The 18,553-nt window shown below is 42.2% G+C and overlaps 1 protein-coding gene across 2 annotated transcripts; it reads left to right on the top strand.

The window, feature by feature from the left end:
- Positions 1–1,017: 1,017 nt before the first annotated feature.
- Positions 1,018–17,229, top strand: cul4b (cullin 4B). 2 transcript variants are annotated; one of them, XM_069193785.1, is made up of 20 exons: positions 1,018–1,691; positions 2,508–2,623; positions 4,244–4,347; positions 4,799–4,868; positions 5,178–5,251; positions 5,821–5,983; positions 6,404–6,493; positions 7,544–7,626; positions 8,209–8,276; positions 8,519–8,637; positions 9,242–9,434; positions 9,518–9,622; positions 9,872–9,982; positions 10,223–10,308; positions 10,673–10,780; positions 11,256–11,369; positions 11,633–11,738; positions 12,608–12,780; positions 13,209–13,361; positions 13,738–17,229. In XM_069193785.1, exons 1-20 carry the CDS (start codon positions 1,241–1,243, stop codon positions 13,831–13,833), a joined length of 2,583 nt encoding a protein of 860 aa, XP_069049886.1. In that variant the 5' UTR covers positions 1,018–1,240; the 3' UTR covers positions 13,834–17,229. The 2 variants fall into 2 exon arrangements, with proteins under 2 accessions (XP_069049886.1, XP_069049885.1); XM_069193784.1 differs by lacking the exons at positions 1,018–1,691; positions 2,508–2,623; positions 4,244–4,347 and having other exon boundaries at positions 4,678–4,868.
- Positions 17,230–18,553: the final 1,324 nt, after the last annotated feature.

The raw sequence follows: 18,553 nt of genomic DNA, 5'->3' as shown, positions 1-18,553 counted from the left end.
AAAACAAGGAATGTTTGCCTTTACATGCCAAATCCAGTACATATTCGACACAAGCAGAAGCGTGAAATGAGGTTTAAGACACATTTAACATTTTTCTCTGGGTTTGGTTCCGGCCTTGTGCACCTCCTGTGTGAAGTTTACATGTTCCTCCTGTGCCTGGATTTCTTCGACAACGCCGGTTTCCTCCCACCTTTTAAAATCCTTCAGTCCAGCTTACTGGTTTCTCTTAGCGATCACAGCGTGTTTGTGTCAGGCGATAGGCTGGCACCCTCTCAAAAAGAGCAGTCTCTCTTTAACACCCTGTCCTTCCGGAAAGGGATCCGCATTTCTTCGAGTCTGCGACACCTCCCAGGAATAATCTTGCCAAGACTGTTTTTATAATGAATGGATGTGCGAAACGTGTCTTGGTATTGAATAGCAGCAGAAAAAGGAATGAAATAAGGACTATACAATTTTTTTATTAATATTTCTTCCTTATAATAAAGACTTTTATTATAACGAAACCTTACTGAGTAAAGATGAATCAGGGGTAGCTAAGATATATATATATATTTGGGTAGCTGAGTTATTTAACCTAGCCCTAACCTCTCTGGTTATGCAATTAAGTTCATGTTCCACGTCATAATGGTTATGTACATTAACTTGTAACCTTTTCTTTTTTAGATTAAACGTGATCAAATAATAGCTTTTAAAATATAATACTAACCCGAAGGTGTTTTTTTTTCTCTTAAAAAGAAAACTTGAATCGAAACTTCAACTAGTTCAGACTGTCAGGGCGCCACCTGGGGGCTAAAGTCCAGAATACAAGTGGCCACTTTTCCCCCGATGCTTGCGATGAAAGACGGAAGTACTTCCGGTAGGTCAAGCTATGGTTATACTTGATTATAAGTTGGTATTCAGATGTGGGGCACATTAATCTCGAGAATACTACAGTCTCCAGGGATAGTCTAGGCTTCTGTGGCAGAAAACTCGACCATGGGGTTAAAAACGTTTTTCAGTCCGTGGAGTTCAAGTGCGCCCCGGAGGAAGTAGTTTCCAGCCATCTTTTTTTTTGCCAATAACAAGAAAGAGGATCTAAGAGTGGAGCAGTAGTCTCATTTTATTGTCTGTTTTCAATTAAAAAGAGACGAGAACGTGTGAAATAAGAGGAGTCGAAGCTCAAAGACACACGGAGCGTCAACGTCAAACCTGAAGGCTCTTAGGATTAACAGACTGGCTATTTGATTTTGTAATTTTTTTCATGTTTCCAACAGGTTTATCTACCCCTAATCCCCCACCGCCAGCTCAGGAGGTTAGACCAGCAGCTTCTGATGGTAATAACGGTAGCAGCAATAATTCAACGTCCAAAAAGAGAAAAATAAACAGCTCCGAAAAGGAAGACTTTGATTCCCTGTCTTCGTCTCCTCCCAAAAACATCAGTGCGTCCTGCTCCTCCGGGTCTCCCACCTCTCACCACATACAAAAGAAACTGAGGTTCGAGGACTCCGTGGATTTCATTGGGCTGAATGTGAAAATGGCTGAGGAGTCATCTTCATCATCTGCATCGTCCAGTAACAAGGCAAAAAACGCCTTTCTGGCCGCCGGGGTCGGACACCACGCTAACGGACTGACCAAAACCTCGACCGGTTCCGCCACCTTCTCCAACAGTAAACCCGGAGCTGCCAAGAAACTAGTGATCAAGAACTTCAAAGGTAACCTTCCTGCACGCCGGCCGCTGCCAACTCGCTGCCCCCTCTCCCCCAGGCCGAACCGTGCGATGACGAGCGGTGCTTGGCTCAAAGTCGGTGGAAGTTTAAATTACGGCATTTAATCATCACCCGTCTTACGTACTGAGGTGTTATTTAGATCTTTTAAGTGTTTCTCCTCTCTAAATGCGTCCGTTGGTCGTGGTGTAATTAAGAGCATCGGCAGATTTAAACAGGTTTGGGCTGCTACTGCTCCAGTGTTGTGAAGGTTCGATTACCTGTGTAAAACCTCAGAGGTGTTTTGCTCAGATGTTTGTTCCTATGAAAGCCTTCTGTTGATGCCAGATAGGCAGCCTTTACTCTAACGTTGTAAAGCATAGTTGTAGGAACCTGAGTAGAGTGAGCACGGGGCTCCCTAGCCTTTTAAATGGCTCGTTCTTAACGCTGTCAGTCATGGCAGACTTGCCTCAGTGAAACTACTACAGACTCGTACAGAATTCACTACAGTACAGCTCTGTGGGTGTCTGTAGCCATATTAATGAAACAGGCAGGTAACGTGCACTATTTTTCAAGTCCTCTCCTGCTTTTTCAAGATCACAGTCTGTATCGTTGTCTTTCCCTTTAGCGGAGAATTGAGCTCTGGGGCTCTGTTCCACATGCTGTATGCCTGTTAGGCGTGTTGCCGCTGTTGTCATTTACTTGCACTCACCTCATTCTGCGAGGCCACGTGTTGGGGAGCTGTAAATGAATGGCGAGCACCCCAGCACCACCCCGCACACTGACCTCAAGAAACCTCTCCATTGCGATCCTCCTCTTTTGCAGAAAAGCCCAAATTGCCAGAAAACTATACCAACGAAACCTGGCAGAAACTGAAGGGGGCAGTGGAGGCCATTCAGAACAGCACTTCAATCAAGTATAACCTAGAGGAGCTCTACCAGGTATGACAAACAGACTTTGTCCATTCCTGCTGCGGGCTGGTTGTGCAAGGAAGCCCGAGGCTTTGTGTCATTCGAACGACTGGGTTTAATTCATGTCTGTTCTCCTGGCTGCAAGCGTGTCGGTAAACTGTTTCCTTTGATTCCATTTCTTAGAGCATTAACACTAATCGCTGGTAACTGCTGGGGTCTGGCTGCCCTTGATCGGGACCAGCATAATCAGATTGCCCCAATTAAACAGGAAATTAACATAAAACTGCAGCCAGTTGCTGTCGTCTAGCACATCAGTAGTACAAGTAAAGGGGTTGTGGATGTTATAGATTAAAGAGCAAATTGTTTTCGGCTTTCACTGTGACCTATTCACTGTCCATTGAGAATGCAGACATCTTTGGTGTTTTTACTGAATTTATACATGGGATACAGGACTGTTGCTTTTTATATAATCTACTGAAGTTGGATGTGTAATCATTCTGTTGAATGAAATGGCTTGTATTTTGAAACTGGAATTGCTGATGGGAAGAGGCTGTTTTGTAGCCCTTAATGCATTTTTAGTAAGTTTTTGTTTCATGGAATGGTTGTGTGCATGTTTTTTGGATTAGAGACTTTTAAATTCATAGGATTGCTTATGTACAGAGTATGGTGTTACTGTGCAGTTGACTTGTGAATTATTATGAAATGAGATGGTTTGCTTTTAAAGACACCATATTCAATAATAAAGTGAAGGGCACCATATTCAGTGATAACAGGCTGTAGGTTGTATAAAAAGCTCATATCACAGTAGAAAAAAACAAAAATGTAGAGGATAAAACCATCGTGCGAAAAAGACATTCTACAAGCACCCAAAGTCCTGATTTCTGCTAGGATGATGTTCCAAGCTGCCCTGGAGCATAGCAACAAAAAAGTTTGTTGATCATAAAAGTGTAGATGAGCTGTGGGAACACAGTGAGACAGAGTCACCTGAGCAAAGAAATCGATACCATGTTTGCTAGATAAGGAGGAGCCATAACCTAAAGCCTTGAACGAAAGCAGACAGATTTTAAAATCGACTTGAAATGTGACAGGCAACCTGTGCACGGCTCCAGAATAGGAGTGATGTGATCACTTGCCTATGACCTCTTTAGGGTACTAGCTGCCAAATTCTGAATTTAAGTGCTGCTTATATCCATTTTATCTGAGAATGTGACCTCAAGAAATCTCACCACTGCAAGATATAAATGTGTAAACTGTATATACTCAAAATAACTTACTGCGAAAGCTGTGTGAATGCATGATTAAATTTGTTTCATAGAGTGCTTTTTGTATGCTCACCAATAATGTGAGTGAAATGGGTTTTTTCGTTGCTTAGGGGACTGCATCAGTTTTGTAGGTTCAGACATTAATTTTAGGCTAATGTAGTTTTTTGATGGTTTGATTTGGTTTATTTCATGAGAGTTTTATCTAGTTTTATCCAGTGACTTCCTGTTGTGCTTTCAAAGTCCTGTTCATTTTATTGTAATATTTGCCACCAATGGGTTTTGAATGAATTATGTAATGAGCCAATATTAGACTTCTGTTTGATGTGCTGCACATTTGAACTGGGGTGGATTTTTAAAATGTTTTTTTAACTGTTTTTCTCTAATTCAGGCTGTTGAAAATCTCTGCTCCCATAAAATTTCTGCAAATCTTTATAAGCAGTTGAGGGTAGTGTGTGAAGACCACATTAAGGCACAGATTCATCAGTTCAGAGAATATCCTTTACAATGGGCAAGATTGCCCTCTTAACTTTTTTTTTCTTTCACTGAAGAGTCAATTTTATCACTGTACACTTATGAAAGTACCTCTCCTTCTCCTTGGAGGCAAAGTGTTTATGAACGGTAAAAAGAATTTGCAAAGATTTGGTTGAGCATAAAATTTTATTTTTTTATGCCGGAATTGAATCGTTTAATATGTTTCAGAATGGTTACTACTCTTGCCGTAGTTTTAAATTAGTGACATCCAGCGACATCCCTGAAACATTTTTCCCTGGATCATTTCATGGATATTTTATAATAAATGGGTTGTCTTCAAGTACTCCTGGAGGTACTGCACCATGCTTTGCTATGCTGTTAATCATGCTGTCAGATAATATAAGCATTCTAGCTCTATAGTGTCTCTAAGGATGTCCTCGACCAAGATCCCTTCCTTAACTCAGCCGTGCACGGATGCTCTGGACAGCGTCCTCTTCCTAAAGAAGATCGACAAGTGCTGGCAGGATCACTGCAGACAAATGGTAAGACTGACACATTAAACCAAGGAAGATCTCTGCCTTTGCTAGCTGCAGACATCAACGGTTATATAACGCAGTGATTCATAATTTGACTAATTTTGAATATGCAGTTGTGTAAAGTTTAATAAACCCCTCAGTACGTCTTCAAAGATATCACGTTGTTCTACTGTTAAGTCATGAATTTCCCAGTGGTTTGCATATTGAAAAATGCATGCAAAGGATGTTGAAATGTATACAGTATTGTTGTCACTTATTGAACAAGACACTTCCTTATTTTTAGCCTTTGCCAATGTTAATAATTGTTTTTTACAGATCATGATTAGAAGTATATTCCTATTTCTGGATCGAACATATGTTTTACAAAATTCAATGCTGCCATCCATCTGGTAAGTTATCTTAATTAACTTTTTTTTTGTCTGGAACATGTTAAGTAGTGTATTCTTAATCATTTTGCCATTAAAACAGAATAAGTATTCAGTATTCTTGTTCAGATTACCCTCTGATCTTTCTCCAACAAAATGTTTATACTGTATAAGAAAAACATTTTGTTAGCAATGAGCATTTCAGTGTTTTAAACCAAGGATTTAAATCTGTCCCCGTCTGACATTTTTAAGTGTCTTGATCTTTACCTTGATAGAAATTGAAGCCTTTTATGTTTTTTTCTTGAATGTCCAGAATTTCTTGAAAAGTCGTTAATTTTCATAGAGGATTGACTCTCTTCCCTTGTCTTGTATTCAGCAGGAAAGTGGTTGAAACTGCAGACAACTTATTCGTTTTTGTTTTTATAAATTGCATTGCAGTTTACTCCTACGCTCTTGTGAATAAGACAAAAGTCAATAGAAATTATCAATAATGTGTTGTGTCAGGCTTAACAGCTGTGAAAAGGATAAATTCCCTTTTAGCAGTTTCCTGGTCCGTTTGATCTTTGCTGAACTTTGGCTCCATGTTGTTCCAGGGATATGGGTCTGGAGCTGTTCAGGTCCTACATAATTAGTGATCAGAAGGTCCAGAACAAGACGATCGATGGCATCCTGCTGTTGATTGAGAGAGAGCGAAATGGGGAGGCCATCGACCGGAGTTTGCTTCGGAGCCTCCTGAGCATGCTGTCGGATTTGCAGGCAAGTCTTCTGCAAGACTGAAATCCTAGGAATTCTCATCGTCTTAAAATCTTCCTCATTTAAAAAAAAACAGCTCTTTAAAATGACACCGTTTCTTCATTATATTCAAATCTACCAGAAGAGACCATTTCAAAATTAAAAATGCCTTTGATGCAACTATGAAAAACCACTTAAAGGATTTACGACTGAGTTTTGTGCCGTCATTTTGTATATTCCTAATTTACTGCAGACTTAATTATTTTTGCAGAAGAAAAGAAAACATTTATTTTACACTGCAGGGAATAAATCTGTAGATTTGAAAATAACCTATTAAGTCTGTTTTTATAGTTGCACTAACCGAAGTATGGCTGATTTCTTTTAGCTATGCCTTCAGCTTATACCCATTTCACATGAACTGGCATACCTTTTGTTCTGTAACAGATTTATCAAGACTCATTTGAGCAGCGGTTTTTGGAAGAGACTAACCGCCTGTATGCTGCTGAAGGACAGAGACTGATGCAAGAAAGAGAGGTAACTTGCACTTTTTTAAGGGACGCGAACTCTTCAACTCTGTTTACATGTAGCTTTTTCTAATTGCTTTTATGCGTGTCCCAGATTGTTTTATAAAACCATTAAAACATTTAATGCATTCTGTTTTTTAGCCTTTTTGTTTAATGCAGTGGTGATGATTCAAAATGAAACCTGCTGTGACTGTTGGGTATCGGTGACCTTGCTTTACTCTTGCTTCTTTTTTTATAAAGAGGATTTATACATAGACTGTAAGTTTATTAAATAAGGCTACCAAATAAAAAAAAAAACGCACTATTGGCTTCGGGGTATTTTGAGAGAGGGCTGATCCTGTAGTTCCAGATTCATAGCAGCTGTCCTGATTTATCACGGTCAGAGGTTCTGCGGGTGGCCAGCATGTGTGGATACAAGGAAAGACCCGTGGATTTGCTGGGTATTTATTTTGGATGGATATGTGATTATTGAGAAGGTCAATCCCTGGTCATCGGCGTAGCTGCCTACTTGCGTTTGCTTCGGGGGTTAAAGATCTGTTGATTAAAGTAGGACAGGGAGAAAGCAATTACTGTGTCGTGCTGTGAATCTGACTTTTCTAAGAAGATCTTGGTGCTCCAGATTGGCTTGCCTTCGGTGCTGGGTCCCTCCATGTCAGTGTGGGTTTTCTGTGCTGTTCGGGCTTCCTCACACATGCCCAAGCTTGCAGTGGAGTGAGGTCCAGCCAGGGTTTAGTCCTCCATCGCACCCTGAGCCTGCCAGGTCCGTCTTCAGCTTCACCGTCTACAGATAGAGGGGTTTTTGAACACGATATTATGGCTGATGGTGCTGCGATGGAGATAAACAGTCAGAGTTGGGGGAATAAATGAAGTTCTCAGTGAATCAAAACTGTTTTTGTACTTTAGTAGTAAATTTAAGAAAAAGAAAATCCTCTGTCGCTACTCTTTGTCATCGGAGGTCTTGGCGAGAAGCAGGACTCGTTTCTTTTTCGGGGGACACAGACAGGAAGAAGCTACATGGGTGGGCTGTGGTCTTGCTGAGGACTGAGCTTTCTCGTTTCAGGTCCCCGAGTACCTTCACCATGTAAATAAGCGTTTAGAAGAGGAGGCGGACAGAGTTATCACGTATTTAGACCAGAGCACACAGTAAGTCCCGGCTTACCTCCTGAAGTTCAGGTGGAATCTCAGGAGATAAAATTTTAACAAGCTGTCAAGGTACAAACTGTTCTTCATTATCACTGGTGTGAACTCGGACTGCTTTCTTTTTGCGACATTGTACATGGCAAAATATTCATAATGTCACGAAGATATGCTCAAAATATATTGATGAGTTTTGTTGGCTGCGTATTCCTGCCATTAAAGAATCTTGTCTTCTTAGGGTCTTAGTATTAAAACGTTCTTTATTAGACCTTAACATCATTGACATCCACATGCAGGACTCGTTTAAATTATTTTACAATTTATTATAAATTACAAGGAATGTATGAATTGACTGATAAAAGGCAGAGATGTCTTGGTTAAGCAGTGGATTAGAAACGAAGCACAGATGATGCTATCTTCCCCCCAGCTTTGATTTTCACTTTTTGGCCTTCCTCTTTGTGTGTTATTGGAGGTAGAGGAGAGAAGCAAGACTCGTTTCTTCTTGGGGGGCACAGAGACAGGAAGCAGCTACATGGGTGACTTGTGGTCTTGCCCCTCTGTATGAAGTCCTCTCTTCTGTTTTTCTAGAAAACCCCTTATAGCCACTGTGGAAAAGCAGCTACTAGGTGAACATCTAACAGCCACCCTTCAGAAAGGTATGCCTCTTTTCTAAATTAATGAAATGATGTCTTATTGTCCAGCTACTGTGTGTTTCAATGCAGAAAGGGGTGTCGTGGGAGGTTGCATCCAATTGCAGGGGGGGAAACTCTCATTTGAAAACTTTGTTAAATCAGGACTTCCCGGCTGGGAGGAACAAGACCCCCCCTGTGTCGGAAAGAAAATCCTCTGGGTTTTAAAGCAGCGTTTTGTTTCCTGCCCCTCCCCGTGTTCCCACCAGGCCTGAACCACCTCCTGGACGAGAATCGGATCCAGGACCTGTCGCTGCTCTACCAGCTCTTCAGCCGGGTGCGCGGAGGCGTGCAGGTCCTGCTGCAGCACTGGATCGAGTACATCAAGGTCTGCTGCAGGGCTGCCCGCGCGGCACTCCTGCTGTCTGCTGTGGCGGCTTTCTTACAACGTCTGGCCCCTCTTAGGAGCACGGGGTCAAAGGGCGCGCAGGCCATTTGGGCCCTCGTTGCCGGTTTTGGTTTCTAGATTCCAGTCAGTTTGTCGTTTCTAGAAAGGGAGAACACTTGGAACAGTGGATTAAAGTAAGATGGGGGAGAAAGCAATGACTTTGTCACACTGTTCATCTTAAGAATCATGGTGCTCCACACTGGAGCCCCTTTTGTGCATTATCTGCATGTTCTCTCCATGTTTGTGTGGGTTTTCTTCCTCCCACATGCTGACCAGGTTAATTGGCCTTTTCTTAATTGCCCCAGTATAAGTGTGAGTGTGACCTGCAGTGGGGGGGGGGGGTGTCCAGTCAGGGTTTAGTCCTCTATCGCACCCTGAGCCTGCCGGGTCCGTCTCCGGCTCCGGCTCTGGCTCCGGCCTCAGGTCTAAGCTGTAGTACTGTAGTACACTTCAGAAGAAGTACACGCACTTTGAGCGGACAGTCCTCGCAGGTGGGAAGGCTTGGCTTGGGAACTGTCCAGGAATTCATTGTCCCTTTTCGCAGGCCTTCGGAAGCACAATCGTCATCAACCCCGAGAAGGACAAGACGATGGTCCAGGAGCTGTTGGATTTCAAAGACAAGGTGGATCACATCATCGACATCTGCTTCCTGAAGAATGAGAAGTTTGTCAACGCCATGAAGGAAGCATTTGAAACCTTTATCAATAAGAGGCCCAACAAACCAGCTGAGCTTATCGGTAGGTCTTGGTCTCGGTTTGCTTAGGTGGAAACTGCAAAACAGTCCTTTGAGTTTGCTGCAGTTTAATTTTCCGTTTTACAGCTAAATATGTGGATTCGAAGCTCCGAGCGGGAAACAAGGAGGCTACAGACGAGGAATTGGAAAAAATGTTGGACAAAATAATGATCATCTTCAGGTTCATTTATGGTAACGTCTTCAAGCTCTAGGTGTTTCTAATAACACTTTTTTCAGTACAGCCAGAATTATAATTTTTATTAAATGAAGTGCTTTGTAGAGTAATCTTTTCCTTAGATAACCTTAGATTATTTTGGTTTCCCAGGGGTAAGAACATATTCCTGGATTATCTCCATTCATCATTTCATTGATTTTGTTTTTTTGTTATAGACCGTTATTGTTTTTATTATTAATATTTCTGAGCATCCCGTTTCTTTCCAGGCAAAGACGTATTTGAGGCCTTCTACAAGAAGGACCTAGCGAAGCGCTTGCTGGTGGGGAAGAGTGCTTCTGTGGACGCGGAGAAGTCCATGCTGTCCAAGCTCAAACACGGTCAGTCGCACCCGTCTTCCTGGGTGCTGGTTAGGCCCCGCGTGCGGGCGGGCTTTCTGCAATCCCACCCACCAAGAGAGACTTGCGCGGCAACGGCAGTGAGCCAGAGAGGGTTTAGGGTCGGTCTGCTTCTCGGCGCGGTGTCTGTTGGTTCATCTGAAATCGAAATCTCTGTGAAACTGATGCTCTTCCCTGTCTCGCCTTTCTGAATGCGTTTTTGTTTTTCCCCCCCTCCACCAGAGTGCGGCGCTGCCTTCACCAGTAAACTGGAAGGGATGTTCAAGGACATGGAACTTTCGAAGGACATCATGGTGCAGTTCAAGCAGGTAATCCTGCTCTGGCAGCCTCGTCCTCGCGGGTCCCTGAGCCACGTGGAACCGAGCTGATCTGTAGTGCGTTTATTCCGTCTCGTTCGTCGTTCTGCAAGACCCCCTCGGCACAGGACTGGGTGACAGTTTTGCTTTTCAGGAGGCTTTTTCCTTTTTCCGATATTTTAGTTTAAATGGGTAGTTTTCCATCTTCAAGAGGTTAATCATTTCGGTATTCCTACGTAGAACGTTGTTCATTAGCGCGATCATTTGTAAGAGAACACGTCACAATGCTAATTTCAGAATTCGAAAGTTAGTCCACGTGGTTGCGCGATGTGTTTGTTTTATATTTTCATAGATATTTCTTTCTTTTCCTCAACAGTATATGCAATGTCAAAACATACCTGGTAACATTGAACTGACAGTGAATATTTTAACAATGGGCTATTGGCCAACCTACGTGCCTATGGAAGTTCACCTGCCCCCAGAGGTCAGTGCTGATGGTGACTATCTGTCAAACGTTTATTATTGGGGTTTTTTGGAATCTCCGTTTCTATCTTATGCCGATCCAGTCTGAAAGTGGTTCCACGGCCGAGCTGTTGCATCTTGAGCTCCTGTGCTGCGTGTGGAGAACAAAGCCAGCGGACACTCCCCACTGCCCTAGCCACGCGGCGACCCACTTGTCTTTCTCGCACACTGCTGGCTCCTTGGACCCTCGGCAGGAGGGGTTATGCCGTCGGCGGGCCGGTGCGTTGACTCCACTGCGAGCTGGTGGGCAGATCGGAGGCTGGTGGAGCTCGGCCGCGCGGGCTCCCTCGTCAGTTCGCGTGAATTTCTTCACCCTTCCGTCTGCGAGTGTACCAGGCATCTGCCCGCGCAGGGGCTCCCTCTCTAGAGGGCGAGCAGCTCGACGAGTCACGGTGCGGACCGCGTGTCGGTAACGGCGTCCTCTCCTTTCTCTCTAGATGGTCAAACTGCAGGAGATCTTTAAGACATTTTACCTTGGGAAGCACAGCGGGAGGAAACTTCAGTGGCAGTCCACATTAGGACACTGTGTACTAAAAGCTGAATTTAAGGAGGTAATCCTCTTAATTACCATAACGGAGTGAGCATTGAGAATCTGCTGAATGTCCTACAGTCAAATTCCAGAAATCAATTCTTCTGTAGACTTTTCTGTTAACGTCTGGTACAGTGCAGTGGTGAGATTTGAGCCTGTACAGTATGTCTTCTGTAAAACCAGCTGAAGCCTGGCTTGGTTAATCGGTTCTTCAGCTGCAGCTCAGACTCTTTATTTCTAATCATTCTGCGGTTTTTGTTTTGTTTCTTCCTCCCCCATCCCCAGGGTAAAAAAGAGCTGCAGGTTTCACTGTTCCAGACGTTGGTGTTACTTATGTTCAACGAAGGAGAGGAGTTCAGTTTGGAAGATATTAAGCAGGCAACTGGAATAGGTTTGTAATGTTTTTTTTTTTCAGCTGTGCGAGGGGATTGCAGCCAAACTTTGCTTTTTCCTCCTTTTTTTCCATTACAAAAATGGAATTGGTGTGAACCGTATCCAATTTCCTAGGATAAAACGGCTTCAGTTTGGCATGAAAATAAGCTCCTTTATTTTCTACTTTGTGTCACATTGTGAGGTTCATAATAAAGAGTAGGAAAGACCTTTGGACTCAGATTGGGAGCTGACAGTCATAAGTAGTCGAAATGAGTGGAATTGTCTACAAAAGTGTTTTACTATCCAGTACACCATGAAAAAGAATCTACAGCAGCCTTGTGATCTGGAGATGATTGATTCACCTGCTAACTGTAGCATTGTCACTGTTTTATTGGCTGGAGAAGTGTAGTGTGTTAACCTAGGTATTTCCAAAGGGCTTTCTGTCCTTTGACAGAGTTTCCTTGTGAAAATGGTAGGTTTGTATGAAGCTGTGACCCTGAATGTTTGAAGAAGCAGGTTATTCTCTCGGCTTTGTTTTTGCCTGTAGGTAGACGTTTCCCAAGTAATTTCTGTAAGCAAATATGAAAAGGGGCAAATAGGTTTTACTGCCCAAGAAAAGCCCGTGCAACCACCTAAAATACAGGTCACAAATGCATTTGCTCGTGAGCGCTCTTGGCCAGGGTACTCGATCTCCGTTCCTGGAGGGCCTCGCGTGTTTCCTGGTGATTTTCTCTTCTTCTCGGAGTGTTCAAAGAGCTGCGTCCCCCACGGTCTCTGCTCGCGGCTCTCCGAGAGCCGGGTTTCAGTCGGGCCGCGGCCGCTGCGGGGAGGTTCTCTCTCTCCGAGTCTGCGAACCGAATGCCAAGAATTGTGTTGCGTCCCGCGCAGAGGACAGCGAGCTGCGGCGGACACTGCAGTCCCTGGCCTGCGGCAAGGCCAGAGTCCTCACCAAGACCCCCAAGAGCAAGGACGTGGAGGACGGAGACAAGTTCACCTGCAACGACGACTTCAGGCACAAGCTCTTCCGGATAAAGATCAACCAGATCCAGATGAAAGAGACGGTACGCGGTTTCACGGGCCCGTGAGGGAAAAGGAAGCAGCGCTGAACTGACGGACGCGTCTGCTGTTTACAGGGATTTGTTTTCCCTTCCGAGTAGCTCATTCAACGGCTGTAGTCACGTTGATGCTAATTACGTGAAGAAGCCAATCACTTTATGATTAGTAATATATGTTATTTCAAACATTTAGTCATGTTTTTCATCTCCACTCTATAACCCTCACAATTACTGCGAAAAAAAAATATTAGCAATTTTTTATGTAAAAGTCCTGTTTTCCAAGATTTTCTTTTACCAGTAATCCTTTTTTGAGAACGTTCGTGTGATAAAATGCTAATTTGGAGCATTGGAACGTTTTTTAAAAATCACAGAGTTGTTATTGGAGGCATATGGAAAAAGCAATACAGTTATTGGTGTTATTTATTTGTTGTTAGGTGGAGGAACAAGCCAGCACTACAGAGAGAGTATTCCAGGACCGGCAGTACCAGATCGATGCTGCCATCGTCAGGATAATGAAGATGAGGAAGACCCTGAGCCACAACCTACTGGTGTCAGAGGTGTATAACCAGCTCAAATTCCCAGTCAAGGTTAGTATGCTGCCATAATGTAGTAATTTTCTCCCTTTTCCTTAAATTGTAGTAAAAACCTCTACTTAACTGCAGACTTTTTGTTTATGCGAATGCTGTTGGTCAGTCTGTGATACTGCACTAGTTGTTGTTTTTTTACCAAAACAGAGCCTTGAATGATATAGTGCTGTAGACGCCAGTATTGTCACCCTTTATCTGAAGCGTTTATTGCAGTGCAGTATATCAGACTTGTTGAAGCATGTGGCACGGCTGCAGAGCCAAGTCGTACAGAATCAGCAGTTCCAAAGAGAAAGTCTCAAATCTAAACAGGAGGAAGAAAGCCGATTAGAGTATTGCTCTGCACCTCGCTAATCTCCTTCGCCTCCGTTTTTTTCAGCCGGCTGACTTGAAGAAGAGAATAGAGTCGCTAATTGACAGGGACTATATGGAACGTGACAAGGAGAACCCCAACCAGTACAACTACGTGGCGTAGAGGAGATTTCGCGCGCTGTCAGCTGCTCTGAGCACTTGGCCTCGTATCCCAGGCTCCAGTGGACGTCACTATCACCCTGTTGAACCCAGCGACCGACAACAGAATGGATGTGGCCCCTGTTAAACACAACGTGCTCTGGGGACTGTTTTCCTGCGGACTGCATGCCCATTAAAGAGAATATTATCCATTTTCAGAATGCTGGTCAATGAGAAGCAAAGGTCACCGTGGATAACGAGACAAAACATGGGGTTTGGATGAGTATATTAAATTGCTTTTATAAAAGAAAACAGTATTTATTTTGAAACTTACATTTTGTCCATTATATGTTTATGGCATCCTAGTTCTTTTTTTTTTCCTTTTTTAAATCACTTTTTACTTTTCTTTCGCTGTGTTTGCCCCATGCAGGAGACTTTCGACACAGATTCTGTATGAAAGCCCAGTAAACTAAAGCCTGTTGGTTCAGCCAGCACAGTTTTAGGTACCCGTTTGTAATCGGGCAGACAGATGCTGACAAAGCAATTTCATTCTACCGTTTTTTACCCTTTTCTCGCCAAGTCCATACGTTTTCCAGAGCAGAATGATTTTTCCTTTTTCAGATCTTAGTTTTGACTGCAAAGAATTCTGAAGATCACTGCATTTTTCCAGTACAGTCACAAGAGCAAGAGAAGAAATTGTAGTTAAAGAGGATAAACTATTTCGAAGAGTAAGGTGCCAAAAAAGACAGCACTTCACCTGTATTGGATTTTTTTGATGCTGCTAAACATGGTTACTTATTCATGCATATTAAAACTTTTTTTGGATGTTGGATTTCCATTTCGACATTTTAAAGTTTTTGTGTGTATATGCAAAACTGTCTAGAAGTTGTTCTTTTTTCTGAGATTTAAAGAACAAAGTAAGACCCGAACTCTGCATTTACAAAAACAGGTCTGTTTTAAATATAAGAGCTGTTAAAAAAGTTAAAGTATATGTGCTTTTCCTCATTAATGTTCACGTGTGTTTTTTTTGCCTAAACGCTGTTCATTACCCAGGGCTGTATTTAAAAGTCCTTATCTTTATTATTTCACAGATTCTTTGGGATTTTAGAATTATAACACTGATAGTGCAGTTTAGTCCCACAGGGTTCTATAGGCTGAATAAAGTGCTCACTGCAGTCCACTGTATGTTAGCAAGTGGACTGATAGAACCATTTATTTGTGATAGCTGTGAGGTTACTGGTGTACAATATGCAGGACCTGACTGCTGTCTACATTTGAGTTCATTAATATATTTTTTTTATTGCTACAACAGATTAAACAACAAAAGCGTTCAAATATTTTGTTTTGTTTTATTCTTAATTGTGTATTCCCGGAACCCAAGTCTGTAAAAGCAGAAAGATCTGTTTTTTTTTGTTTGTCCAAAGCAGATTGCCTGATTCTGACTTCAGGTTATTTTTTAAGCTTTTGAAACTTGCTGTTAGCTGTAGGTTGTTACAGTTTTCAAGGCACACTCAGCGGCTTTATGAGCTGCTCCTTTTGTGCTGATGCAAAAAGACCTGTGTGATGTCCAGATGTTTAGACTCTGCATTGTCATTTTGCAGTGGCTCTTTGCTGGAGTTTCTTCAATTTAACTTGACTCTTAAGCTTTGGTTTTCAAAAGTGAAAGAAAATTGCCCTGTTTGAATTATGCGTGTCACCATTAGGAAGCAGAACTGCTAAAATTACTGCTACAGCCCATAGGAAGTGTAATGCAATCTTTTGACTGCTGTTGCAAAAGTGCATGCCTTCAGATCACAAGAGCAAGAAGAGCCGAGCGTTGAACCAGATGAGGATGTGACACATTGCTCTATTTACTGAACAGAAGTTCTTTAAACTTCAGATCTCTTGCTTTGTTTCTATAAATATAGTGAAGAAAATCATTGTTAAGGAAGGATTCATGTGTTTTAATCTGTGTTTTTTTGGGGGGGATGTTATTACTTGGTTGTTTGAGTACATTTGAAGTGGTTCCCAATTTAATTTTGGATCAGTAGTAGCAATAAAAATTCTAAATAGGTTTTCAGAATAAGTGCAGAGGCCAGTTATGATGCATCCGTTATATCCTTTTCACATTTAGTCTCTGGAGGAAAAGGTATAGCAAAAACTTATTCTTGGAAGTTCAGTGGTTTACCCATGCCATTTGGTAGCTAAGATTTGTTAATCTGTGTTTTGTTCAGGACGCAAAAGTCTCTTTAATTCTAAAGTCGTGACAAGTTTCTGTTTATAAAATCTCAGGAAAACCAAAAACTTTACGCAAGTTATTCATCATTCCTTGGCAGTAAAGACACCTTCAATACTGTGTGTTGTGTCTCATTGGATAATGTAACTGTGAATATACGTGGGTGAAAAGATCAGACTGTCCTAGTGTTAAAATACTATGTAACTTGGTCGCGGTTGCATTTTTGCTAGCACTACTAATGATTTACACGTTAGACTCCGGATATCCCAAGATTTCTTTTACTGAAGCTGTGGTAAGGCAGGTTATATCTTCAGAATGTGATCACTACTTTACCTTTGGACAATTTATAAAAAATCTCCCCTGCAAGTTGAATTTGTAGTGTATTTACTGGACCAGGCTTCACCTAAATTTTAGACACTAAGAATACTCTCTATAGAACTTGAATTTCCAGCAATCTAGGAATGCATGGTTCTTCCCAGAGCTGTCCTGCATCTCAGATTCCGCAGCTGTAAACAAAGATGGTGCCAAAAACATCACACAGAAAAGGTAGCTTGTGGATATGCAAAACGCGTATGTCAGAGAAATATCCTGGAAGACTTCTGTGCGTTCTTTTAACGAGAGACCCGTGCCAAGACAACACAGAACACTTGAGGAAAACGCATCGCACAGATACAGTCCTTCCCGAAACGCCAGCAGCAAGCCTTTGAGTGAAGAGATGCTTGCATATAAATCCACCAGAAAAGATGGACTGTGTATTCTCTAGATTTTAACAATTGGGTTAGATGCCATAAAGCAGAAATAAAGGTTTTGAAGAGCACTGTTGATAGAGCTGCTTGTGATCTTCAGACATTCCTTCTGCATTCTAGAAATCACCATCCTCCTAGCCATTACTGAAAATGGGCACTGTATTTCAGTTTCTGCAAAGCTAGGGCCTCTTCAAAGTTGGAAATGTTTTGTCATTTGGATCCCACTTGTTTTATTTTTAAAGCTGCACATTTTAAAGTGATGCTTAAAAAAAACAGACTAAAATGAAATGGGCATGTGACAGTCTACATCTTTACTATAAAAGCCGTAAAACCTTTTTAATACTTAAAAAATGGGTGTCAAGGGTATGTTATATACTGTAAATAGATGTTCCCTTGAAAGAAAAGAGTGAGAGTCTGTATTCTAGTTTTTTGTGTCATTCAATAAATATTTGAAAAATTACGTTTTCCTGTTTTTGTTACATACTGTACATTTAAAGAAGAATTTTAGCTTTTTTTTTTACCTCCCGAAGAGCATCGAGTCCACACCAGGTACCAAGGGGCTGGAGCAGTTCGTGCTCTTCTGTGCATTTTCTTTCCTGATTGCACCTGCTTCTTATTTGGGGTGTCCATCCACCTCGGCCACCTCTTTCACAACCAGAGAAAAAAGGTTAAACAAGCTGAACGCTCAAAAGAAAGAGATGCTGGATTTAAATATGTATGCACTCGCTATCCAAAATATCAGCATCCCCAGCCCAACACCTCCTGGACAGCTGGATACTGTCACTGTGCCAGGTGGTGCATAGTTCAGTCAAGCAGCAGTATTCAAGAGCCAGCAGCCATATTGCCCTGCAGCTCACAGCTGGCAGCCCACTGAAGCCCAGCAGGTGTGAGCCTGGTCAGTACCTGGATGGAAGAGTCCTGGGAAAAACTAAGGTTTATTGCTGGAAAAGGTGTTAATGAGACTAGTAGGGGGCGCTCACCCTGCAGTTTGTGTGGGTCCTAATGCCCCAGTATAGTGATGAGGACACTACACTGTACAAAGGCCCCGTTCTTTGAATGTGACATAAAACTGAGGTCCTGACTCTGTAGTCATTAAAAATCCCAGGGCGTTTCTCGAAAAGAGTAGGGGTGTAACCCCGGCGTCCTGGCCAAACTCTCCACCCCCTGGCCTTTACCAGTCATGGCCTCATAGTAATCCCCATCTCTGAACTGGCTTTATCACTCTGCTCTCCTCCCCACTGAGAGCTGGTGTGTGGGCAGAGTACTGGCCAGCGCATTTTCCAGGTGGGGCTGCACACTGGTGCTGGTGGAGGGGATCCCCATTCCCTGTAAGGTGCTTTGAGTGCAGTGTCCAGAAAAGCGCTATGTAAGTGTAGGGAATTATTATTTTTAAAAGCCTCCGAGTCCTTTCTGTTAAATTGATCAAAATAATTGTTTATTGAGCTGAGTGTATAAAACCAAAAAGGATGAAATCTAATTTATTTACATGGATCTTATCTAAATGATCATAAGTGGGCATCGTATATTACATTTTACAGTAAATGAGTGTAACCAATTTTTAAATGTTATACCCTAACAAAGCTTTCATGTCATTTCACACTTTAAATGGATTATTTTTAGATTGAAATGGAAACCGAAAAGTTTGAAAATCAAATTAGGTTTAACTTTATTTTTCATAGCACTTTTTAATAAAAATGAAAAATGAGATAAAAAATATTTCAAAATCTAATGGCATATTTAAGGAGAACCAAAAGGTATGTAAATACAAACTAGGCACATGTCAA

This window comes from Lepisosteus oculatus, chromosome 8, assembly GCF_040954835.1.
Source record: "Lepisosteus oculatus isolate fLepOcu1 chromosome 8, fLepOcu1.hap2, whole genome shotgun sequence".
Classification (NCBI taxonomy): Eukaryota; Metazoa; Chordata; class Actinopteri; order Semionotiformes; family Lepisosteidae; genus Lepisosteus; species Lepisosteus oculatus.
The sequence above is the reverse complement of the archived record's forward strand: the minus strand, read 5'-3'. Positions and strand labels throughout refer to the sequence as shown.